We start from the raw sequence: 24,884 nt of genomic DNA, 5'->3' as shown, positions 1-24,884 counted from the left end.
ATGAAATTGCTGTTCAAGGAAGTCGTACATTCATTTAATCTAGAAAAATGACGTCCCAGTCGGATAGAAACCGGATTTTATCTTGACGGGATTAGACCATTGAAGGTATTTTTTGTTAAAACAGGAGAAAAAATAAGGATCGTGACGATTTTTAAAAGAATTTACGCAACGGGGCCAATTAAACTTGTTTTTTCAAAACAAATGTGTTCGATAAAGATGATTAAATTTGCATATATTAACACCTTTTAACATCAATGAGTCCAGTAAATTGACTATCAAAATATATTTCAGAAATGAGAAATAAAGAGAAATAGAACGATTCAATGAAGGATTTTATGTCTGGCAGGGGCAGTTGGATTCTTTCGTTCGGCGGTTGAAATCTTCATCAACTAGAAATACATATTTTAGCAGCTAAGGAAATCCACGTGATAATGAACACGCGGCGGTTTCGGCAGGGTACAATTTCGAGCTCGATAAGTATTATCATTTTTATATCTGCCCGCAAAAATGAACTCCAAAGGACCATATGGTAATCTCAAGATACCATTTTCTCTCGAAAACGAGTTCTTTTTTAGAAAATAAGCGAAAAAAATCTTTTTCTGAGATTGAACGACAAATTTAGACATAACTGTCTACCAGACAGTGTCTGGCAGACATTCCTCGAAAAAAAACTTACTTAAAATCTTCTTTGGTCCAATATTCATAGTCGTTTTCTTTGGCTAAAAATTTGGTTCATCAATTTGCTCTATCGGTGATTTGAAAACTCACCGTTGAAATTCCGTCTTCTTTAGATAAAACTTTATCGAAACAAACGCTGCCGATTCTAGCAAACATCTCCGCCACGTTTTGGTTTTGTTTGGAACTCACGCTCCAGTATTCTGCGTTCATGCTGTTTGCGATCTTGGTGGCTTCAACTTCGATTTCTCTCGCGACTGATGCTGTTTTGGAATGTTCATTCTTGCGTTTTTCTAGCTCCGAAATAAATATTTACCTTTTAATGACACGTTTTCATCAATCCAAAAAGCGGTTTTATGAACACCTTTCCTGAGACCAAATCAGCCTTCGTCCCGACCAGGAATAAACAAAACTAGAGCAGAATGAAAATGATTGAATAAAAATTTGCAATACGCGGAAAAAACTGTATAAGACAACGAGGAGAAAATTACCGCACTCTCTCGTGATCTGTGATTTTTTACCAAAAGCACCTCGAGTGGGTAAGAAGGTAATTTGAGTTCAAAATTAAGAGAATCATCGAAATAGAGTGAGGGAGAGATTTTCGAGTTTTTAGATACCTTTTGAGTTGGATTTTCGGAAATTGCGTTGTCGAGCCATTTTCTAACGGTTTGAAGAGTCTGAAAACGAGAATTAAAAATTGCGGGAAAAAGGAAAGAAGAAAGATTTTCATCAAAAGTTCCCTTTCGTTGTTATGCTTGTTCCGACCATAAATTAACATTTTATCAGTTCCCTGCTGCCTTCTTTTGATTATCATTTATTATTTATTCAAAGCTTACGTTACGGTACTCCTACAAGACCTCACGTTTTCCCCAAGTATCTTTTGTATGGAAAAAAGCTTGACATTATCGCTATTCAAGTATTCTTGCTTATCTTCAACTTGAGATTGACGTACGTCAAAGTATGCAATAGCTTAGACTCAAATATTTTGACGAGAGAAATTTTCGATTTGAACCTGGATTTTTGAGTAGTCAAAGCAAATCACCACCGCCGCCGCTCCTCGATAATAGCTCGCCGCAATTGCTTGAAATCGCTCGGAGCCGGCAGTGTCCCACATTTGCAACGTGAAGGGAATTCCCAAAATGTCGAACTTCTCCACTTCGAAATCCACTCCGATTGTGGCCTCACAAGGGTCTTGTTTATTCAGTTGTTCGTCGGTAGACTGAGGTGTTTTTTCTACCTCAAGAGCTAAATTATAGCTACACAGCCCATTCAAGCTCAAGTTGAGAAAATACAAAATGAGCTGTTAAAACTTTTAAGAAAATATTTTACTACGTATCTGTTTAGAGAATCTAACAAGACCCTTTCCTTGTAATCCAAGTCAAAAACATCCTGGGTGTACCTCATCACAAGTGACGTTTTGCCGACCCCAGCATCTCTAAAGCCCTTTATTATGATCCGATTGTTACGAGTTGTAATCGCATATTTTCGCGATTTCTAGCGAGAATTGATCAAGAATGATTTTAATAAGTTTTTACCCGATGACGATGACTTTTGCCAATCGAAGAGTAGAAGATGCTCTCCCTTCACGAGCAGCCCTTTTTGCACTGTTTTTGGAGTGAAAAATTTTCAGAGCCGTTTTTTTTTCAAAGCTGAGAAAACAAGAATCGTCATGGAATAAAACTGAAACCGCAAGAAAATGATACGTAAAACTCGTGGCCTCCTCCTCGAAAGTTTATCTTATCACTAGGTGCTTTTGCCAAATTCTAGAGGACAATCCTTTTAGAGCACTTTTGAGTTACTTTCAGGTACTTGTGATAGAGCGTATTTATTGACCTTATACTTCAGGAATTTTTTTTATAGAATCATAATTTCAAAAAAAATGTGTAACAGAGAAGGTTTCAAAAGATCACTCGAAAGATCAAAGTAGTAAAAAATAATTCACAGCTTCGGAACTTAGCTCAGAAACTATAATTTATCGTCTATAAATGATAAAAAGAAAGCATGGCGAGAATAATACCCGAAAATGAATCTTTTGATGGCCGTACTACTGATAAGACCTGTATTCAGAAGGGTAAATTTCATAAAACAATTCTGATCATCAGCTTTCTTCCTATTTCTTATGAAAAAATCATTTTAGAGCCTGAAAAACAAGCGGAAAAGCCGAGAACTGACACTTCCATTCCCATTTCTAACGCTGAAAAAGAGATAAATGAAGAGGAGACCACGGAACAATGCTGTTTCTTCCGCCACATCAAAATTTTCATAATCCTTATTTTCACATCAATCGCTGGTCTAATCTTTTCCTGCTTTCATTTCTGTATTCAATTGATTGAGTCTGGAGCTGATTTTTAGCTGAAATAAACTTGACGAAATTGACAGCACTTTAATGGTCACTGTAAAAATTCAGTTCGAGTCAGAACGCCTGAAATTTGAGCGTTTACAATTCAATCTCAGTCGCATAAAAGAGGGCGTAGAATTCGAAAATTCTTGGTTTGATTAACCAAAAACCGCACAGGTGTCGAAGAATGGCTAATAAGACTGACGTGAGTAAAGTTTAACAAGATAAGCAATACTCGGCAGCTACTCATGCAGCTTTTTTGCGGTCCGAGCTCAAGAAATAGTGAAATTAAATTTTGGCTTCTTTTTTCCTCCTTTCCTTTCTGAAAAATCTTCGATCGGGATTTGGGCGTTTTTCGAATATGCTTTTGGAAATTCGTGAATTTGCCGCATTTTTTTTTCTTTTCTCTCTTTTTCAAATTCAATCAATGGATTTTTTTCTTCGTCTAAATTCCAGTATCCGTTTCTTTCCAATCGATCACGTGACTCACAAAAGCCAGCTGACCAGTTTCCCTTTTCTCTCACAGAAAAAGAGGGAGACACTCTTTTTCAAAAAGAACAATAAAGATTACAAGCCGAGCAAGCACACTTTGCTTAGCCATGCGTCATCAGTTCCATTCGCTCAAGAGCAGCGAGTTTATGACTCAATTACCATCTCCCATGATTTTATGACTGGTTATTTGGGGCAAATTATGAAGCGAAATATATCATAAAATGAACAGCTGGCTTTTGATTTGTTGAACTTTGAACATAAAATCCGGTTTTTGAGTTTATGAAAAACTTAATTTTGAAAATAAACTCTTGCACCATGAATTTTTTCTGGTTATACGATGACTCCAATACCGCTAATCTAATAAACATAACAGCTAGCTAGCAATTCCAACATGGAAATGTAACAAGACTAGGTCTTTCGTGCCAAGTGGCTTATTCGCTGTATACATAGAATTAGGACTTGTGGAACCGTTCCTTCGGGGAGCTCTTAAACTTGACGTACCATAAGCTGAAAAACACGATTGGTTCTATGAATAATTTATTCAAATAATAATAATCAGGCAATTCAAGAAATTGTACAGGAAAAACAGGTTTTGTTCGAAATCTTTGTTCTTATAAATATTGCACTTATTGTCAACTCTGGCTGGTCTGAAGAATTGGGGAAGGAAGATACTAAATGGCAGTGTTATTGAAAGGAATCTCACGGTACTCGAGAAATGATTCGATTGGAAGGAGCCACTTAGTGTTCCAAAAGTACTAAAGTAGGTTAAGCTTGCTACTTCGAAATTTGACGCGTTTCTTACCTAATTTGGCAGCGGTTTTTATCGTTTCAAGCTCGATTGTTCATCTTCTCTTAGAGCTCGTCTTTTGGACTGTCCTCTGTTTCCTCTGTTTTTTCTTCTTTCTTTTCCGCTCCGGCTTTATTCTCCTCGATAAAAGTGATGAAATCGGCAATTTCTCGACCTTTGTCATAAATCATTGGCTTTCCACCAGCTGGCTTGAAATAGATCGTCGGGAAGCCCTCGACGATGTATTCTGGATTGGTGATGTCGTTGGCGACGGCGTCCATTTTCGCGATGACAGTAGATTCGTCGGCTTTGAACTCGTCACCGAGCTCGTCATAAATTGGAGCCAATTGCTGAAAATCCGATTATCTTTTTGTCGGACCACGCCTCTTTTTTGGACTGAAAGCGATGAAAAATGAAAGCTTGTCAAGTCAAAAGTTTACAGTCTAAACTTTGGACTGCAAAAAGGACAAAAGATGCAGCGAACTTTGTCTTCAAAAAATATTCTTTATCTTACTGTTGTTTAAAAAGTAAGATTACGCAAGTACTTGTTCGTTTTGGACAATCTTTCATGTACGCGAATCTTGAACAAGCTCGAAGCTGACGTACAAAACCACGTTCAAATGACAATTTAATTCGTAAGCACACGAAGAATTTGTTCATACCTTGCAATGGCCACACCAAGGAGCATAAAATTCAATCATGACATTTTTCGAGTCGTCGTCGATGATTTGCTTGAAGGTTTTTCCCACGACTTTAATGACGTTCCCTTGGGTTTTTGGCACTTTTTCGGACTTGATGAAGGGCTTGGCTTTTCCCTTTTTGAGTTTAATAAAATTCTACGCAATTTAACCGCTTATGGCAAAATAAAACTCTTTCCTTGAGAACAGATTTGACAAAATCGCTGATTTCGTCGTGATCCCACTCATCGAATTCCTCCATCGGGTAGTAAAGTTTATCCGCTCCAATGTAGCCAATATTCAGCTCCTCACCAGAATCGTGCAAGTTGAACTTTTTCAAAAGCTCCTTATTCTGATCCTCGTCCGCGACGGCAAAGATGACGTTTTCGCCTCTTTTCACAAAGTCGATTGCGATCTTGAGCACCTAAAGAAAAGCATCAATGCTGGTTCGAGGAAAAAAGGGATGAACTCTTGAAAAAGTCTTGTTTGCGATCCCTGACTTAGAATAAATTAATGGATAAATAAGGTCACTAATTGCCCCTTTTGAGTTTCAGGCTCGTTTTTCAGCTTCTTTGTTATGATTGATAAAAATAAGCATGACCAATAACATATGACCGAATACTTATTTCATTAGGAGGAAATAATGAGTCCCAGACACGAAAAAGGTTGATCACCTGTCGGGTTACAACTGGAACTCTCTCGAACGAGACATAATCCGCTTCTCGCGAGCAATGCCCCGGGGGAATGAAGAGCACGCACCCGTGGTGTCTATTCAGATAAAGTGAAAATAATATTTTGAGTGTTTTCGGAGATAAAAAGCAGAGAGCACTGACCTTCTCGCGCCATAATTGCGTGTTCTTGATGTACGCGTGAGAGAAATCCACCGAGTAGAATACCAAGCAGCGGGGATATTGGTGCTCGTAGAATTTGCTGAAAAGGGATAAAGGTAAGATCAACTGATTTAATTTGAAAATTTGCTCATACATAGGGTAAATCACTAATAATTGAGCATTTTTTTGGGCTTAGTAGGGTAGGCATATAATACCGTTTTAGAAAGCCCAAAAGCTGGGGATCATTTTGACTATTGATACCGGGGGGTGATCTTGTACCCTGAGGGCATTTAGGTACCTCCAAAGTCCTAAAATCAGGCCAATTTCAGAAATTTGAATTTTTGAATGCCTGGACTGGCCTTTCAGAGCCAGCGACTATGCTAGAATTGTAGCCCAGGCTCTGACGTTCATTTTGAGATACAGAAAAGTACTGACACCCGGGGGTTCCTGAGGAGCTAGAGGCTCTTGAAGTTGGGGAACTCCACAAAAAGTTAGTAATTTTTCATAAAAAGTACACCATTTGTGTCACAAATGCCTTCCAAACACTTTTTATCTATGTTACTTCATTGAAAAATGTTAAAGAAATCATTTGGGGTCATCAGAGGTCAAATTAGGTCACTCATGACAGTTTTCTAAATTTTTCAAAATTTCTGACCTAAAGTGACCTCAGATGATCCCAAATGATTTCTTTAACATTTTTCAATGAAGAAACATAGATAAAAAGTGTTTGGAAGGCATTTGTGACACAAATGGTGAACTTTTTATGAAAAAGTACTCACTTTTTGTCGAGTTTCCCAACTTCAAGAGCCTCTAGCTCCTTAGGAACCCCCGGGTGTCAGTACTTTTCTGTATCTCAAAATGACCGTCAGAGCCTGGGCTACAATTCTAGCATAGTCACTGGCTCTGAAAGGCCAGTCCAGGCACTCAAAAATTCAAATTTCTGAAATTGGCCAGATTTTGGGACTTTGGAGGTACCTAAATGCCCTCAGGGTACAAGATCACCCCCCGGTATCAATAGTCAAAATGATCCCCAGCTTTTGGGCTTTCTAAAACTGTATTATATGCCTACCCTTCTTAGCCCAAAAAAAAGCTCAATTATTAGTGATTTACCCTACTCATACACAAGAGAGGACCTTAATACGTAGAGAGCGGTTATCATTCGAGCCTATGACTCGAGCCATCCAATATCCCTAGAATCTGGGCTAGTGGTTAGGATTAGGGACTGGGGGGGTCCGGGGGGCGAAGCCCCTTGGCTTGGGCGTTTGGTGGGGGGTCCCGGGGGCGTAGCCCCCTGGGTTACGTTTAGGGTTAGGGATAGCTCGAATGATAACCGCCTACTACCCTTTAATATGGTCTCCTTTTTGACGGTTTTTTTGTACTGTAAGTCTATCACATCGATTTATTTTAATAATACTGAAGCATTGAACTGTCTGATTATTCCCGCTAGACTTTAAGTTAACTTTTTTCAACCCAACGACGATACCCAAGGGGATCACGCGAAAGACACAGGTAAGTGTAAGTGCTGCAGATTGAACTCAGCCATGATCTTGCGTGTTTCACTTTGATCATTTCGCGGTTGAATTTACGTCGAAAATGACGTTCATTCCGCCGAGTACATCAGCAACGATTATCGATAATTTTTACCTTGTGGCGGGAGTAACGGCTCCGACGAGAGGAAGAGTGTGCTCAATCACCCAGTTTTTGATGTCTTCTGCGCTTTTGCCGGACAAGTCCAAATCCAAGAACTGAAAAAAGAACAATTAAGATTTTCCCCTCTGATTTTCAATTATCGATTTTCATTTTGAAAGGAGTAATTATTGATGATTTTTGACAATATGCTTGCTTTCGGAGCCCAAATTCTCCATTGCGAAACATCTGCTTTTTGAAAATTACAATAATAAGAATAATTTTAAGGAGCTAAGAAGACAGAAAGACGAATAAAAGATGACCTGGTTCTCCCTTGTAAGAGGATTAGAAAAGGGAACAGACTTGAACGGCCCTGCAATTCCGCCCGTCGATGCGAATATTTATGCAGGTGAGATTAAATTGCTGAGTCACGTATTTAATCTATGCATAATTTTTGCTTCTTCTAAAAAGAAGGGTCTCATAACCGAGCAATTAAAAACCCCCTTTCATTTCAATTTTCCCGCTTCGAAAAAGAGCTCTTTTTTCTTCGAAATCGGATTTAATCTCCGATCTTAGCGAAAACTTTTGCCATTTAGAAAATCAAAGAAGGTGAGCGTTGTTGACCTCTAGAATCACAAGTCGCTCGCGATCGATCCTTTTGTTGATGCAGAGTTTCCCGAACCCCAACTTACTAGTTAACATTTGATGGCTCAAAACCTTGGTTTCAATAAACACGATGTTAAATTGAACAAGAAAAATGTATCTTTTCGTGGGATAACATCGCTCGTTCAAAAAACGTGGATTTTACGCAGCTTACGGGGCCAAAAAAGATGAAGAAATGATGAGCTTTTTGTGCTCTAAGAGCTTTGCACACAAAATGAGCAAGAAAAAGTGGCGTTTGAAGTGATCCACGATAAAGTTCGCAATATGTCCTCGCTGGATAATCCGAGGCTGAGGATCAGGAAAATATTGACAGCGAGGATTACTTTCTGTGGTCGGCAGACTGACGAGGAATTTAATTTTCAATAAGTCTATTTGGAAAAAATAAAGAGAAAAAACAACAATCGAGAATCTTTTTAAAGAATGACAACGGAAAAGTTATGGATTAAAAATATTGTTCATAGAAAATTCTAGCGCTACTTTTATGTGGTAAACTTACAATTTCGATTGATTTTAAATGATAAAAATGAGATTTTGAGTCAGAAAAGGGGAGTTTTTACAGAATATAGGCTCGAAAAAGAACAGTAAGGGGCATCTAGGTTCATTTTGTCTCGAATTAATCCGACATAAATACTCACAAATCGAAGCAAAAAGGAGCTCCAAAGCAAAACCCTAATCAGGTGTCAATTTACGACTTCGTCCCCGAGGATGATTTGAAATACAAACGCCCTAAATGTGAGCCCAAACCCTCAAAAACACCATAATATAAAAATAACCAAAACACAAGCGAAAAATGAATGGAAACTTTAAAGAATTTTCAGACGCAGAAGAGCAGGAAAGCTGGTCTGGTTATGAAAGATGCATGACCTATACGATTTTCGCGCTGTTTGTCATTTTTATACTAGGTAAGCAGAAATTCAAAGCTCTTTTCCCCCAAAATTGTATTATTATAGCGTTTGTTTACTATCTTGCAATGATTGCTGGTTAAATTTGACGCTCTAACAACTGCTAAGTACTCCTCTTTACTGTTAACACTCCTTCTGTTTGAAATTCATTGATCAATAAACGATAAAGCTTCAAGAATAACTAAAGTTATACTAAGGTAAATACCTTTTGCTCATATTTTGACTGAAGATGAGTAGGCTGGCTGAGTCGGAGGTGTCCGTTCTTGCCTCCGAAAGCGGCGACGTTTTCGCCATTGACGTGGTAGAAAGCGAAGTCTTCGCGGAGATCGTTGGCGGCATCGGCATAATTGTTGATCAGTTCGTCTTCGGGGTTTTCGAAGAAGGCAATTAAGCCCAATCCTAGAAGCCAAAGTGACGGATTAAGACAGAGAAAAGCCTACCTGGACCCTTCTTAGTGCCTTTCTCCAAAATCTTCTTGTATTCTTTCTTCACCTCCACTTCCTTGCTCGGCGGGGAGACCTGATCCAAGACATAAGAAATGATTCCCTTTCGCTCTCTCGGCCCATTGTAGTCGAATTCCTTGCCTCTTCTGAAAATCTTCAAAGTAGGGTAACCGCTGACGCCGTATTGCTGACCGAGCTCAGTGTACTTGTTCGCATCGATCTTGGCAAGCTTGATTCCGTCTTTGGCAAGTGCAGCTGCGGCGGCTTCGTATTCTGGAATGAGCTTTTTGCAATGGCCGCACCAGGGGGCGTAGAATTCGACGACTGTGAATTCTTCTCCGTTGACATAGTCTTCAAAGTTTTCGTCTGTCAATTCAACGACGAGCTCTTCTGGCTTCTTCCACTTGGAACTTCGCATGTCCAAAAGATGCTGCTTGATTGTAGCGACGTCTCGGATGTCGTTGTAGAGCATGAGTTCGCCTTTTCTGACGGAAAAGATGGTTGGGTACTCGGTCACTTCCATTTCGTCGATTTTTTGTTTCAGCTTTGTTTTTGGGTCGAAATTTTTTCAAAAAACTTATTGATATTCTTGGTACTACCAAGTTAGTAGAGAATTTTTTTCAGCTTTTATAAGATTTCGAACCCTAGCCTTGAATTCAGTTATGTCAACTTTAGCCACTCGGATGTCGTGCTCCAACAATTCCGCGGCAACTTCTTCGTAAATTGGCTTGAATTGTTGGCATTCGCCGCTCCAGGGCTGGTAGAACTCGATCATGCCGACCTTGTTGTTGGCTGGATCGATGTACTTGTCCCAAGTTTCATCGTCTTTGAGGACGACGACTCCTGCTTCGGTCAACAGGGCCGAAACCGATGCCAGAAAGCCGAGACCCAAGAGCCGCAACATTCTAGAGCAAAATTTCTTAACCCAAATTGTTAAAAATGAACAGTTTATAGATTTTTTCTCTCCAAATCTTCGCATAAGTATCTCTGTTAAAAAAATACAGCTTTTCTAGGGCGTTGTTGAGGAAGAAAGTTTCTCTCACGGCGTTGCTGACGTAATGGTGCGAGTATTACACGTGTTCAACTGCGCGCTCCTCGGAGGACGATCCCCTTTTTATTGAAAAACTAACAGAAAAGTTATGTTCACATTACAGTTTTCTCGATTTTCAGCTAGGCGAAAAATGGAGACTCATTGCAAGCTTGTAAGCTCCGGGCTATTCTCAAGGTCATCCGGAGGACCCATCCTTTCGGAAGATCACTGATTTGATGGAAGACTCTAAAAATGAAAAAAAATAGGTTTTCAGTCTCAAACTTCGAGATCTAATGAATGATAATAAACAATTTATCTTCTTTTGAGTTTTTAAACAAAGATACATGAGATAATTTGTCAACGAATTTCGCCTTTTATTTAAAATTTTAAGTTGCGCAAGTTCCAGTTGGAATTTCAACAAAGTGAGCATAGTACAAATCGAGGCTGCAGCCTCCATTTCCACCATAAATCGTTGTGGTATTAAAGCTTCCATCTTCATACGTAGTCCTTTCGATCGCGCAGTTTCCGACGTACCAGTTGTATCCGAACTGGAAGGCGGAGCTGATTGTCGCGCCAGTTTCATTCAGCGCGCCGAGGGTGCTCCAGACGTTGTCTTTGTACATCAACACGTCTAAAAAATGGATACAGAGAGATGCGAAGACATTTTGCTTACTTTTCTGAGTTCCAGTGACAGTTCTGCCGCCCATGAGATAAACAGCTGCGCCATCAGCTGTCATGGTATGTCCTCGAATGTATCCAGAGAAAGGCGCTGGAGCTTTAGTTACCCAACTGTCGCTTCCGGTGTACAGAACCTCAGTGTTGCTGTTACAGTTGTTGACGAGAGTAGAATCGCAGCCTCCAACAGTGACAAGTTCGTTCTTGAAGGTAACCATTTCGGCCCAATCGTGGCCGAAAGAAGAACTTGGAAGCTGGGTCTGCTCTTCCCCTGGCTGATAAGTCCAACATGCCTGGTGACATTTTTAGAATTTCCGAAAAACGAAAGAGGAAATACCTTGTTGTCATCAGAGTTTTCGTAGAAGCATAAAGCGACCGCTCCGTCAAAAACGCCACAGGAGCCGTACATACCATCCATGTGTTCAACAGTTAGGATTTCATTCTATAAATTCTCTAACTATGATTGACCAACCGTGTTTTCAAAAAAGCGCGATCATCAGACAAAAATTAAAAATTCTTTACGGAGGAAAACCCCTTATTAATGCCGACATGAGTTTTGTTTACTGTGATCACCAAAAAATAGTGAGGCTCACTAAGTGAGCTATCCTAGAATATCCACCCTTAGGACTTTTTTGTTCAAAAGAATCGGCATCAAGATAATCTTTTTATCTATAAATCTTAGAAAAAAATTACAAAAATGATTCTTAGAAAATAATTTCTAGAAAAAAAATATAAAAAACTTCACAAAATGAATCTTTAGACTATAAATTATAGCGTATTTTCCCTTTCACCATGTAACTTGTAATTACCATGTGAGTGATGCCGCAAGTTCCGGATTCATTGAGCTTCGAAATTTGCCTTGGTCGTTGGTAACCACCGATGATCCAGGCTTCGCCTCTGAAGACAACAGAGCAGGAGTCCTCAATGTCTAAACGAGTTTTCATTGGCACCTATCGATCTTCGATTACCAAGAACATTATAGTCAAACGCCGCTCCCTTGACACTATCATCTTCCGTGTTGATGACGAAAGCAGCAGCTACCCACTCGTGATTGATCAGAAGAACGCTTCTGTAGGAGCAGAAACTGTTGAGAGCGCAACCATCGCTTGAACTGCACCCGAGAGGACAAGCAGGGCCACAAGGACAGGTGTTCGTGCAATCGAGGTGGGTCGATTGGCACCGAGTTTGGCAGCTAGAAAAATAAGCCATGAACTTGTTGGAAGAAAAAGAAACAAACTTACGTGTAGTCATCGGGATCACAAGCAGAATCGCAAGTGAAGAGAGCGCCATTGCATTCGGATTTGCATCGTTGACCAAGATTGTAATCTACACATCGTTGGTCGGCCAAATCTTGAGCCGAAGCAGCGAGAAAAAATGTCATGGAAAGTTTCATTTTCGGGCGTTTTGATGATTTGAAACGACTTGGCACCAAAAGCTATAAATATAATGAACTATCGACCAGATGGTCATAATCTCACAGGAAAATAAGTTTTATAATTAAAGCATAATAGATTTTTTTTCGCTCAGATGGCAAAAAAAGGAAAGAAAATAAACGTGCTTTTCTGAAGAACGACGATCAAGGGCGAGGTCGGTTTTGGAGAATGCGACGTTCAGACCGACTAAAGATGATTTTGGTCAAGTTCCAAAAGGATTCGTGGCACGAGAGCTGGCAACGTTTGAATATTTTGAAGTGCGGAAGCAAAAATGGAAAGATTTCTAGTGCTGGCTGCTTATCAGCGGATGCACTTGATAAAAATAATGAAAAACGTTCAATAAATGAAAATGAAACTAATTGAATTTTGCTACTTGTGTTTATTTTATTCAGAGCTGTTCATATTTTCGCACAAAAGAAAATTTCTTAAGCTTGTCGTTCTTCGTAGAAGAGAGAAGTTGAATTTCAGCATTGTCGAATTTTTGATGCTTGAAAGATTCCTTCATTGCTTTTTCTTCAGTCCCGAATCGTTCGTGTTTGTTGCTGGAGAAGATGTTCTTGATGGTTGTTTTGGAGATCATTGCTGGTTTTTCTGTTGATTGTTGTTTTTTGATTATGACTTTTAGGCCTCTTCTCTTCGTATTTATTTGCATCCGGTGGTGTAATGCCGCCTCGTGTGACAGGGGAAGTGAAACAGATGCATATCAATTTCCAGCTTGTCGGAAAATCTGCCAGCTGGCAGTCCATTGATCTTGGCGTGGGACAACATTCTTTTTCGAGAAATTCAAAGAAGCGCTTGATTGAAATCAGCTGTCAGATCCTTTTCTTGCTTGATTTTCATCTTGAATTTCCTGTTTTTTGTATTCGTGGTTTTTCTTCGGCAAAGATATTTTGGTATTAATTTTATGATCGAAAAGTTCGATGAATTCGCATTGGAAATTTCTGGATAGAGTGCTTTTCTGGGTCTTATCATCAATTTATCGAGTAATTTATCGAGTAATTCTGATCCCAAGTCCCTCTTCTTTGAGAAAAAATTGTCTTAGAGTTGTACGTAAGTTACATATTGTGCGGTATCATTATCCACATACCGCTTCCCCCACTCTTATTCAACTGAAATTCCTCAATCTTCCAACAAGCTGTATTCATTCTTTCCCTTCCACCTGCACTTCGGTCAACTAGGTTTTAGAGTCTGTTTCTAGCGTCGAAAACAAAGGGCGGAATACAAAGTAGAACGAACTTATTTCATCTGAGAGCGCGGCACGTGTTTTTGCTTCATTTTCCAAAATTGAAAATGATCCGCTCCGAACTTCTCCCAAAAATTACTCAAAAATGAGAACTGGATATTTACTCCCCGCCCTTATTGCAAAGTCATTAGCTGACGTTTGCCCGTAAGAAGCCCCAAGCCTACAGTCATTACTGTAATGAAAATTTTTAGAGATTTGAGCAAAGGAGAGAGGTGCCAATCAAAGTGTTCAGGCGACCTTCATTACTGCTCTAGAAACTGCCAAGATGGTGATTTTTCGTAAGCTTCGTGAGAGAGAAAATGTAAAAATTTTAACGCGCTTTAAGATGTGTTACACGATGCCAGGGCGAATTCCTGGATTGTACTCAAAATTGTCCGTGTGGGCCGAATTGTCCAACATGCGACTCGTGCCCAGAAAATGAATTTTGTTCTTACACAGGAAAAGACACAGAAGCAATTCAGAATTCAATAGCTACGTAACTGTTGATTTTGTTCAAATAGAAAACACTCAGTAAAAGCGTGTTACCGCAAACTGGTCGAACACCTAACCACACGAGCTTTTTGATACAGCTTGTGGGGCTAGAGTTAGGTGACTTTTAGAGGTGCTCTTGGATTCAAAAGATCATCCGAAATTTAGTAGCAGTCAATAGCATATTTTTTCTGAACTATTTTCTATTGAACTTGAGCTGATTTTCTGGTCCCTTTTAGACCTCCTTATCCTGAATCCAAGACAGGCTGGCATTGGCAAAGGCCTTCTTATCGACACACTCTCCCAAACATACACGGCCGTGGATTATGATTACGCTTATCCGGCGAGTAAGTAATCTTTCTTTGTTGACACTTTATGAACCAGAGCTGAACGAACTTGGTTGCTAATCCGCCTTGCTTTTGGTTAAAAGGATTTTAGACATCGAGGACTCCTGCTCCGTCGTGTTTCGAGGAGTTCCATACGTTTTGGGAAGCTATTTCCAGTACCGACAAATTGCGATCGTCGGCAGAAACGCTCTAGAAGTACAGGACGAAGAGCTCTCGATTCCGCATGTTGATGGATACTATGGATCTTGCAGTACATACCATCCATGTGTTCGACTGTAAGGATTAAGATGTTCCTTTTATCTATAAATCTTAGAAAAAAAATTGCAAAAATGATTCTTAAAAAAACAATTTCTAGAAAAAAAATATATATTTCTTCTCAAAATGAATCTTTATAGACTAAAAATTATAGTGTATTTTTCCCTTTCACCATGAAACTTATAATTACCATGTGAGAGATGCCGCACGTTCCCGACTCATTGAGCTTCGAAATTTGCCTTGGTCGTTGATAACCACCGATGATCAAGGCTTCGCCTCTGAACACAACAGAGCAGGAGTCCTCAATGTCTAAACAAGTTTTCATTGGCACCTATCGATCTTCGATTACCGAGAACATTATAGTCGAATGCCGCCCCCTTGACACTATCATCTTCCGTGTTGATGACGAAAGCAGCAGCTACACACTCGTGATTGATCAACAGAACGCTTCTGTAGGAGCAGAAACTGTTAAGAGCGCAGCCATCGCTAGAACTACACCCGAGAGGACAAGCAGGGCCACAAGGACAGGTGTTGGTGCAATCGAGGTGGGTTGATTGGCACCGAGTTTGGCAGCTAGAAAAATAAGCCATGAACTTGTCGAAAGAAAAAAAAACGAACTCACGTGTAGTCATTGGGATCACAAGCAGACTCGCAAGTGAAGAGAGCGCCATTGCATTCGGATTTGCATCGTTGACCAAGATTGTAATCTACACATCGTTGGTCGGCCAAATCTTGAGCCGAAGCAGCGAGAAATAAGGTCAAAGAAAGTTTCATTTTTGGGCTGCTTGATGATTTGAAACGACTTGGCACTACAAACTTTAAATATAATGTACGATCAAACAGATGTTTATAATCTCAAAGGAGAGATCAATTATTATAGGTAAACTTGACTCAAAAGTGCAAGAAAGGGAAAAATAAATAAGATTTACTGAAAATGACTTCCAAGGACGAGGTCGGCTTTGGGGAATGCCACGTTCAGGCCGACCTAAAGTGATTTTGGTTTAATATCCAGTCAAGTTCTAAAAGGATTCGTGGCAACGTTTGATTATTTTGAAGTCCGGAAGTAAATATGGAAAGATTTCTAGTGCTGACTGCTTATCAGCGGATGCACTTGATAAAAATATTGAAAACCGTTCAATAATTGAAAATGAAAGAATTTGATTTTGCTTTTTGTGTTTTTTATTTATTTATAGCTGTTCATATTTTCGCACAAAAGAGAACTTCTTGAGCTTGTCGTTCTTCGTAGCAGAAGCAAGTTGAATTTCAGTATTGTCGAATTTCTGGTGCTTGAAAGATTCCTTCATTGCTTTTTCTTCAGTCCCGAATCGTTCGTGTTTCTTGCTGGAGAAGATGTTCTTGATGGTTGTTTTGGAGATCATTGCTGGTGATTTTGTTGATTTGTGTTTTAATTATGACTTTTGAGCCTCTTCTCCTCGTATTTATTCGCTTCCACTGGAATGATACAGCCCTCGAGTGGCAGGGGAAGTGAAACAGATGCATATCAATTTCCAGCTTGTCGGAAAATCTGCCAGCTGGCAGTCCATTGATCTTGGCGTGGGACAACACTTTTTTTCTAGAATTTCAAAGAAGCGCTTGATTAGAATCAGCTGTCAAATCGTACTCTTGCTCGATTTTTATCTTGAATTTCCTGTCGTTTTCGTGTTTATTTTTTTGCCAAAGTTTAAATTAATTTTTGATAGGGTATTTTTCTCGGTCTTATAATCCTTTTATCGCATAATTTCTTATCTCAAGCCCCTCTTCTTTGAGGAAAAATCGTCTTAGAGTTGTACGTAAGTTACATATTGTGCGGTATCATTATCCACATACCGCTTCCCCCACTCTTATTCAACTAAAATTCCTCAACTTTCCAATAAGCTGTATTCATTCTTTCCTTTCACCTGCACTTCGGTCAACTAGGTTTTAGAGTCTGTTTCTAGCGTCGAACACAAAGAGCGGAATACAAAGTAGAACGAACTTATTTTCATCTGAGAGCGCGGCACGTGTTTTTGCTTCATTATCCAAAATTGAAAATGGTCCGCTCCGAACTTCTCCCAAAAATTACTCAAAAATGAGAACTGGATATTTACTCCCCGCCCTTATTGCAAAGTCATTAGCTGACGTTTGCCCGTAAGAAGTCCCAAGCTCACAGTCATTACTGTAATGAAAAATATTTTTAAGAGATTTGAGCAAAGGAGAGAGGTGCCAATCAAAGTGTTCAGGCGATCTAGATTACTGCTCTAGAAACTGCCAAGATGGTGATTTTTCGTAAGCTTCGTGAGAGAGAAAAAGTATATAAGTGTCTTAGATGTGTTACAAGATGCCAGGGCGAATTCCTCGATTGTACTCAAAATTGTCCGTGTGGGCCGAATTGTCCAATATGCGACTCGTGTCCAGAAAATGAATTTTGTTCTTACAGAGGAAAAGACACAGAAGCAATTCAGAATTCAATAGCTACGTAACTGTTGATTTTGTTCAAATAGAAAACACTCAGTAAGAGCGTGTTACCGCAAACTGGTCGAACACCTTACCACAAGAGCTTTTTGATACAGCTTGTGGGGCTTGAATTAGGTGACTTTTAGAGGTGCTATTGGATTCAAAAGATCTTCCGAAATTAAGTAGCAGTCAATAGCATATTTTTTCTGGAACATTTTCTATTGAACTTGAGCGAATTTTTCTGGTCCCTTTTAGACCTCCTTATCCTGAACCCAAGACAGGCCGGCATTGGCAAAGGCCTTCTTATCGACACATTTTCCCAAACATACACGGCCGTGGATTATGATTACGCTTATCCGGCGAGTAAGTAATCTTTCTTTGTTGACACTTTACGAACCAAAGCTGAACGAACTTGGTTGCTAATCCGCCTTGCTTTTGGTTAAAAGGATTTTAGACATCGAGGACTCCTGCTCTGTCGTTTTCAGAGGAGTGCCATACGTTTTGGGAAGCTATTTCCAGTACCGACAAATCGCGATCGTCGGCAGAAACGCTCTAGAAGTACAGGACGAAGAGCTCTCGATTCCGCATGTTGATGGATACTATGGATCTTGCAGCGTTTTTGCCGACGCAGTGAGCCTCTGTTTCTATACAGGATTGAGCAAGTCTTGCAACTCTTGGCGGCCAGGAGAGGTTCAAGAAGAATTTGAAAACGATTCGCAGATTGCTCATGATTGGGCAAGTATGGTCACGTTTCAGGTATAAGCTTTTTTGAAATGCTTCGCAAAAGATTTTTTAAGAACCAATTGGTCACTGTTGGTGGTTGTGCTGGCGGCATTTGTCATAATAAGATGGAGTTTTTTGACGGAAGGAATTGATTCTTGATTTTGAGAAGGGTTTTTGCAATATATCTTCTTCTTTCGAATCATTAAATAGCTCTTGGACTTATGGGCCGGATCTTTCGGTGGCTGAAATCTCCGGACATGTTCTAACCACCGATCAAGAATCTATATTCCTCTTTGGCGGACAACGAAGATCTCCCGAAAATGTATTACGATATCAAAGCGGCCGGTGGACCACGCTTGGGAAGCTAAACGAGTCACGTGTCTGGCTCAGCTCGGCGATACAACTCGGCCACTTTGTCTACACAGGAAGCTGTCGCTTAGAAAAGGTTGATGTTATTGGAAAGTTTTCAACAACGGTTGTCGTTCCCGATGAAAATGGAAAATGTGATTTGGATCTGTATTATGCGACGATTTTCGAATTTCCTTCACAGATGATGCAATAAAGCTTATCATACAGATTTTGAGTATTCTTATCATCATAAGCAACATTTTTAAGCTCTTTTCTTTTATTTAAAAAGGAAAAAAAAATAATAAAAAAATCAGAATAAGTATCAAATTATTTCTTCATTGTTATATTCCATCTAATAAACGTATGCCTTCCTTCAATTCGTACAATACCGTTTTTGTCCGGAGTCAAATATTGTTTCAAGTTTTCGCTCCTCCCAGTTCCACGGCGAATGTCCTCTCCACTTGCTTCGAATTCCTTTCGTCTGCCTTAAGGAAAATTGATAATTTAAATCAAATACAGTATTATATTGAAAAGTTGGCTAAGCAAACCATTGTGAGTAAGCAACAACTTCCAAAAGCCGCTGTCTCTTCCTCTTATATTTGTTGAATGTTCGAGTCTCCATCCAGATTCTGTTACTTTCAATTCTCTGTCGTATTTAAACTTTATCATTAGGATAAATAAAGTGCGATAATATCAAGAAAAGTATGTTTTCACTGAAAAAGTGACATGTATCCCATTCCAAAAAATTGAAATTGATCGCCCCTGCTGCCATCGCCCTTAAAATTCGTCGCACGACTTCAGTATCATGAGGACGTCGACGCCTTTCGGTTCCAGTAAGATGGCCAAGTCCCTCTGTCTCTGTATGTAGCATCTGTCGTGTTTCTGCGAGCTCGTTTCTTAATTGTTCGATTTCCCCGCGTTGCCACTCGATCGTGTTTAAAAGTGGGTCTTCTCGTGACGATGGAAAAATCAAATCGGCCGGTCGAACTCCTGCTTCTAGCTGTTGTATAAGGCTAGATAGAGAAGGATGAGCCATCAATGCAGAAGCACTTTCGGCTCTTTCGCTTATATCGACAACCAAGCATCGTTGAATGAGGGCTTCCATCTCTGGGAAATCAACTTCCGCGGGTTCTCGATTATTATTTATGATATTCGTCATCGTCTGATAGTGATTTCCAAACGCAAACGGATGTCTTATGAAAACTAACAAGTTGAATTTAATTTTGGATCGAAGAAAAGTTAGCTCATTCCTAAAAGTACACAACATTTGAAAAATGATCCCAAGCGGCCACATGTCTTGACTGAAGGTGACTGGAACTGAATTTCCTTGAACATTGATTTCTTCTGGTGACAAGTACTCCATCGATCCGGCGACGCCTGTCTCAATCGTTTCCTCGGATGTTCGAGAGATGTTGAAATCAGCAATTTTAACCTGCAGCCTATCAGCTGTAAGAAGAATATTTTCAGGCTTGAGATCTCTATGCTTGATATTTTTGCCATGAATATAACCTATCAAGGAATTGAGTGAACAACAAGTACAGTTGCATCGCAAAATTTTTACTTACTCAGACCAAAAACTAGTTAGGCAGCAATTCGCAAAGCACCCTTTTGAGTCCAGAGCATTTCCGTTTGTTCATCTTTTCAATATTTATGCGATTTAATTTTAAAGGGCTTACCATAATTCTGCATTCGCTGAAAAAAATGGGCTAAATCTCCACCAGGAAGGTATTCAAGTATCATGGCATAATATCGGAATCCGTTAGTAGCAGAGAATTCGAAATGGTCAAGCATTTTTATAACGTTCTCGTGATCTTTTTTCGGTTTCCCGTTATTATTTTCAGCTAAGATTCTCAATTTTCAAATTTTCCAGAAAAAAAAAATCCATTTCTAGTTCTTGAAGAGTATCTCTTTCTAAAATCGCATCATTTTCTTCTCTTGGTCCAAGAAGTGCAATTCCCTTCAACATCTTCCTTTTATTTTCTGAAAATATGATTTGATATTCAATAATCAAGTTCTAATGCCTAGTTAGAAGGTTTATGGGGGGGGTCGACGAGAATTTTTTCAGGATTGATCGTAATTTCGCGTATACACACAGTCTGCATATGAAATTCAAATTTTTGGAATCTACAGATCCTCCTTAATCTTTTGAGCCTATAATCACTTGATAAAAATAAAAATTAGGGGCTGAAAATTGTCAAAAAATGGTCATTTTTGGTGGATTTTTGCGAAAATGGCTCTACTTTGACAAGATTTTTCACAGACTTTTTCTGGCCGAAATATTTTCTAGCCCTCGCCGATAGATTGTTTCAACCCTTTTTTATTCACCAGTTTTTTCATATTTTACCTATCTAATCAGGTTTTCCTGGATTTTTGGTTACAAAAATCCCGATTCTCTTCGACCCCCCCCCCTCCCTCAATAAGAAGGAAGCCCACTCCGAATTTTAGATTAACAGCATCTTATTTAGCACTTTTACAGTCTGCTCACCATCCTGTCGGTCCTCAAGGATATGATAAAGCTTTCCTTCTCTCGTTTCTCTCAGCTCATGCATCACTTCATAGTGGCCTTCCAGAACCTGGCCGATCATACTGATAATCACAATTTTCGTAAGCTAACTGTAGCTCATAGATGCTCGAGCTGATTGTGCAGTTATACAGTGGCCTTATGAATTCATGCGGATCGGATCCGCCCGATCCTTTTTCAAATTTACTCTTCAGGACTACTGTCAATAAGTCAAATATTTTCAAGATAAGAATAAAGTTTGCAGTTGAGTTCATTTTCCCTTTTCAAATACTGTTATTTCTTTGTGTGACAAAAATTTTATTGATGATGAGAGACGTTACATATTTGATTTGCGAGAAGATCTGTAACATGTAAGCATGCACCGAATATGTTTATGAAAAATTTAATAAAGATAGAATAGCAAATAATATAAATGATTTGAATTACTGAAGGTCGGTAACGAAAATCAAGGTCAAATAGATTGGGTGTATCTGTTCGTAAAACATGGTGATATTTGCCGAGGCGAAAAGTTTTTGGTAAATCGTTATTTGCGTAAAATATTTACCTTCTTGATTTTTGCCGGGAAGAGTTGGTTCTTTCTTCATTCTGACTTTGATAGAGTTGAGAAAAGGAGAGTCAAGATGTCGCTCGCTGGAAAATGGAAGCTCGATAAAAAGTAAAACCTTGATTTTTAATTCAGAAGATAAAACAGTTATTCAGTGAGAACTTCGACGAGTACATGAAGAAGGTCGGGGTTAGCTGGGTGCTTCGAAAAGCCGGTGCTACTGTCAGCTCTACCACTGAAATCACTCAGGAAGGCGATGGAATCCGAGTCAACACCCAGTCGACCGTCAAGTCCGCCAACGAGCTCTTCATGCCTGGCGTCGAAAAGGACGTCACCACCATGGACGGGCGCAAGGTCAAGTCCACCCTTGTCGGTGATTTGAACGGCTTCACCATCACCGAGAAGTGGGACGGTCGAGAGACCACTCTCAAGTGGGAACTGATCAACGGCGAAGTTGTCCTCACTCTCAACTGCGAAGGCGTCATTTGCAAACGAACTCACAAGAAATGTTGATTTGAAAAAACTGATTAAAATAAAAACCTCGATCAAGCAAAGATTATACTCGTTCTTCTTCTAAATTTATAATTGTAGCTCCGGAAGTCTTATTACCACTACATTCCAACAACAACATCAATTTCGATTGAATTGAGCTCAATTTTTTAGACATATAAAATAAAACGTGGTCAAAAAATAAATAACAATCTTTCAATTATATCTCTAGTTGACCATTGGCATTTTTCTCGTTTATTTGTTAACTACCGGTTTCGGATAAAATCCTTCATCAGGCTTAACAGACAATAAACAATTATTCCGATGTAAAGTAAGTTACCGTGAGGCGGCAAAAAGCACGACTGAGTTAGCAGTGTAAAAAGCGAAAACAACAAAGATCTAATCGTAACAGAAACGGCAAAAGGGGCGCCAAGAATGGATTGAAAATGAAAGACAACAGACTTCCATTTTTAGATTGTGAAATAAGATATGTAAATAATAAACTCGATCTTTATCATTATATAAAACCATCAAATTCCAATTGTGTTCCCCACTTTACAGAAAATATTTCACCACAATCACAGAAAATCGCACTACTTACTGGAGAGTTAAATCGTATCAATAATGCCTGTACCTGCACCGAGGCGCTCGAAGAGGGCCTTGAGCGAGCTAAAAGTAAATTTATAGATAATGGTTATCCTCCGAGTTTGGTAAATGAGAAAGTAAGATACATGCGAAGTAATAATTTTACTAAGCCATCTCAATCAAATGAATCGGAGGTCGTCCATTATTTCAAAGCTACTTTTACTGAAGCAAGGTGCGATTCTATTGGCAAAAAGATTCAAAAGATTATTAGGGAAGTGACACCGTCATTTCGCATAGTTATGGCCTGGCGAACAGTTCGCCTCGAATCTGTTATTTACCCAAAGTTGAAACGAGAAATTCCACTTCGAAAGAAATCTTGCGTAATCTATGAGTACAAATGTTTTTGTGGCATAAGATATCAAGGAGAAACTATGAGACCTTTAGAAAAAAGATTCCATGAACATTTCGATTTACCTGCAGTTAATTTGCCTGTTAGGTCACACTCGATGGGTTGTAAGAAATTTATGGACAAATTTAATAATTTTCAAAGTGATCCAAGCACTCTGGCTAAATTCAGAAGAAAAAACACTTCCCTCGCTACACTTCTTTGTGAATTCGCATTTCAATCTGATCTCATTTCTATCACTGAAACTTCCCTCGATAATTATCATGAACGAAAAACTGGCGAAGCTTTCCACATTAAGCTGTCAGACCCGATCTTAAACCGTCAAATTCAGAGCAAAAGTGTCAATTTTCTGTAAAAGGGGCATACATCAATCCATTCTTGGCGCCCCTTTTGCCGTTTCTGTTACGATTAGATCTTTGTTGTTTTCGCTTTTTACACTGCTAACTCAGTCGTGCTTTTTGCCGCCTCACGGTAACTTACTTTACATCGGAATAATTGTTTATTGTCTGTTAAGCCTGATGAAGGATTTTATCCGAAACCGGTAGTTATCAAATAAACGAGAAAAAAAATCTTTCAATTATTGACAATTAGGCCCTTTATCGTTGTTACGAGAATTAATTAGTCCATTTCTTTGATGATACGGCTTCATTTTTTCAAAAAGCCTCATCTTATCCAAAGAATTCATATTAGCAAATTTTTATTACGATCCCCGTCGAGCAAAACTCTTCAATCGCTGAATTGAAGTAAGGCTTTGCAGGGCAGCAGGAGCTTGCTCAACTCAACTCATAATTCAAGCAACTGCGGCAGAATCAATTAGCAGCAGTGAAGCTTGGCTTTTCAAACATTGAGCAAGAAGAGATTGAATCGACTGATTCTTAAGCCGAAGAAAATGACTTTTGCGGAGCAAAATCGGGACCCCAATGTTTTTTGTGCTCATCTTGTAGCGCAGGTTCTGAGGAGTCGAATGGTACAATTTTTCGTATTACGATCGGCAGTAACGCGAAATCCCCGAAATTGCAAATCTTTTCCGAACAGTAAAATCCAAAGCCCACGAGATCTCAGACACAAGTCCTCCTCAAGAAATCAACATTCTTCAAGAGCGGATCAAAAAGTCAAAACAAAAACTTGACAAGTAAAATTTTTAATACCAGCATTCAATTATAATAAGCATACAAGCCAATGCAGCGAAAAAAGCGGAGATGACAGAGAAACTCATCACTTCCCGCCGCGAGTACGAGCGAACAACTGGCCATGTCGAAGCTTTCTTATTAGAAGTAGCCGCCAGACAGTCCTCAGCGAAGGAGATGAGTGACTTGCTGGACATAAGCCGACCTGATATCGAAGAACTTCGTTCGATGAAAGAGTCGCTCAAGCGGGAGAAAAGAACATCTCATCACGAATCAGCTGTTGAACCAAGTTTCTGGAATGAAAACAGGCATCAGCGATGCTGCCGCTGCCTGGAAGAGCTGCGACAAAGTCATCAATAAAATTCGAGAGGAGCTAAAAATGACGGATCAGTTCTGCAACAACTACAAAGACGCCAATTCTCATGATGCAACGGAAGCGACGAACCCTGCTACATCTGATCAAGCGAAGATTATTTTCGTTCTTCTAACTTATGATTTATAATTGTAGCTCCGGAAGTCTTATTTCCACTACATTCCAACAACAACATCAATTTCGATTGAATTGAGCTCAATTTTTTAGACATATGAAATATAACGTGGTCAGAAAATAATTGAGAATTATTCAATTATTGGCAATTTGGCCCTTAATCGTTGAAACGAGAATTTATCCGTCTATTTCTTTGGCGCTTCGGCTTTATTTTTCAAAGAGCCTCATCTTATCCGAAGAATTGATTTTATCAATTTTTGTTTGATGAAACACATGTACAGGTACTTCTTTACGAAGGAGCTTGCCGTGGATCACCCATCACTGATGGGCCATCAGC

At 39.4% G+C, this 24,884-nt stretch overlaps 5 protein-coding genes and 4 long non-coding RNA genes across 11 annotated transcripts in view; 5 read left to right on the top strand and 4 right to left on the bottom strand.

Annotated features, from left to right (window-relative positions):
• Positions 1–243: 243 nt before the first annotated feature.
• On the bottom strand, positions 244–3,579 carry LOC145697100 (ras-related protein Rab-36-like). The gene is made up of 9 exons (XM_081774251.1): positions 3,334–3,579; positions 2,211–2,281; positions 2,043–2,110; positions 1,688–1,857; positions 1,293–1,352; positions 1,048–1,087; positions 769–941; positions 677–719; positions 244–389 (listed from the first exon to the last, which is right to left on the bottom strand). Exons 1-9 carry the CDS (start codon positions 3,403–3,405, stop codon positions 334–336), a joined length of 753 nt encoding a protein of 250 aa, XP_081630377.1. The 5' UTR covers positions 3,406–3,579; the 3' UTR covers positions 244–333.
• Positions 3,580–4,038: 459 nt separating this feature from the next.
• LOC145696753 (protein disulfide-isomerase A4-like) lies at positions 4,039–10,348 on the bottom strand. Of its 2 annotated transcripts, none has more exons than XM_081773837.1 (9): positions 10,083–10,348; positions 9,431–9,977; positions 9,196–9,389; positions 7,444–7,544; positions 5,803–5,899; positions 5,172–5,393; positions 4,955–5,110; positions 4,308–4,642; positions 4,039–4,260 (listed from the first exon to the last, which is right to left on the bottom strand). In XM_081773837.1, the coding sequence occupies exons 1-8, from the start codon at positions 10,335–10,337 to the stop codon at positions 4,358–4,360; spliced, it is 1,857 nt and encodes a 618-aa protein (XP_081629963.1). In that variant the 5' UTR covers positions 10,338–10,348; the 3' UTR covers positions 4,039–4,260; positions 4,308–4,357. The 2 variants fall into 2 exon arrangements, with proteins under 2 accessions (XP_081629963.1, XP_081629962.1); XM_081773836.1 differs by having other exon boundaries at positions 4,039–4,176.
• LOC145696755 (uncharacterized) lies at positions 5,786–9,176 on the top strand. The gene is made up of 4 exons (XR_014133824.1): positions 5,786–5,915; positions 7,714–7,834; positions 8,907–8,990; positions 9,039–9,176. It is a non-coding gene; the product is annotated as an uncharacterized LOC145696755 (long non-coding RNA).
• Positions 8,028–24,884, top strand: part of LOC145696754 (stress-associated endoplasmic reticulum protein 1-like) — a 73,308-nt gene continuing 56,451 nt past the window's right edge. The window contains exon 1 of one of the 2 annotated variants that reach the window (XM_081773841.1): positions 8,028–8,034. The gene's annotated coding sequence lies outside the window, so the exon portion shown is untranslated. Of the gene's footprint in view, positions 8,035–18,697; positions 18,708–24,884 lie in introns of those variants that run through there. The other variant, XM_081773840.1, reaches the window with a different exon arrangement.
• Positions 10,838–12,537, bottom strand: LOC145699222 (uncharacterized). Its single transcript, XM_081776485.1, has 6 exons — positions 12,380–12,537; positions 12,107–12,330; positions 11,948–12,066; positions 11,476–11,580; positions 11,137–11,431; positions 10,838–11,094 (listed from the first exon to the last, which is right to left on the bottom strand). Exons 1-6 carry the CDS (start codon positions 12,529–12,531, stop codon positions 10,850–10,852), a joined length of 1,140 nt encoding a protein of 379 aa, XP_081632611.1. The 5' UTR covers positions 12,532–12,537; the 3' UTR covers positions 10,838–10,849.
• LOC145700369 (uncharacterized) lies at positions 13,884–14,266 on the top strand. Its single transcript, XR_014134196.1, has 3 exons — positions 13,884–13,958; positions 14,006–14,092; positions 14,140–14,266. It is a non-coding gene; the product is annotated as an uncharacterized LOC145700369 (long non-coding RNA).
• Positions 16,944–18,577, top strand: LOC145699424 (uncharacterized). Its single transcript, XR_014134011.1, has 5 exons — positions 16,944–17,011; positions 17,063–17,149; positions 17,190–17,680; positions 17,772–18,073; positions 18,115–18,577. It is a non-coding gene; the product is annotated as an uncharacterized LOC145699424 (long non-coding RNA).
• Positions 19,638–21,018, bottom strand: LOC145699146 (uncharacterized). Its single transcript, XR_014133984.1, has 4 exons — positions 20,874–21,018; positions 20,065–20,368; positions 19,954–20,025; positions 19,638–19,897 (listed from the first exon to the last, which is right to left on the bottom strand). It is a non-coding gene; the product is annotated as an uncharacterized LOC145699146 (long non-coding RNA).
• LOC145696633 (fatty acid-binding protein, heart-like) lies at positions 21,451–22,007 on the top strand. The gene is made up of 2 exons (XM_081773704.1): positions 21,451–21,564; positions 21,609–22,007. Exons 1-2 carry the CDS (start codon positions 21,530–21,532, stop codon positions 21,964–21,966), a joined length of 393 nt encoding a protein of 130 aa, XP_081629830.1. The 5' UTR covers positions 21,451–21,529; the 3' UTR covers positions 21,967–22,007.

This window comes from Oikopleura dioica, chromosome 2 (assembly GCF_907165135.1).
Source record: "Oikopleura dioica chromosome 2, OKI2018_I68_1.0, whole genome shotgun sequence".
In the NCBI taxonomy this organism is placed as follows: Eukaryota; Metazoa; Chordata; class Appendicularia; order Copelata; family Oikopleuridae; genus Oikopleura; species Oikopleura dioica.
Note: the sequence above shows the minus strand (reverse complement) of the source record. Positions and strands in the feature narration are given on the sequence as shown.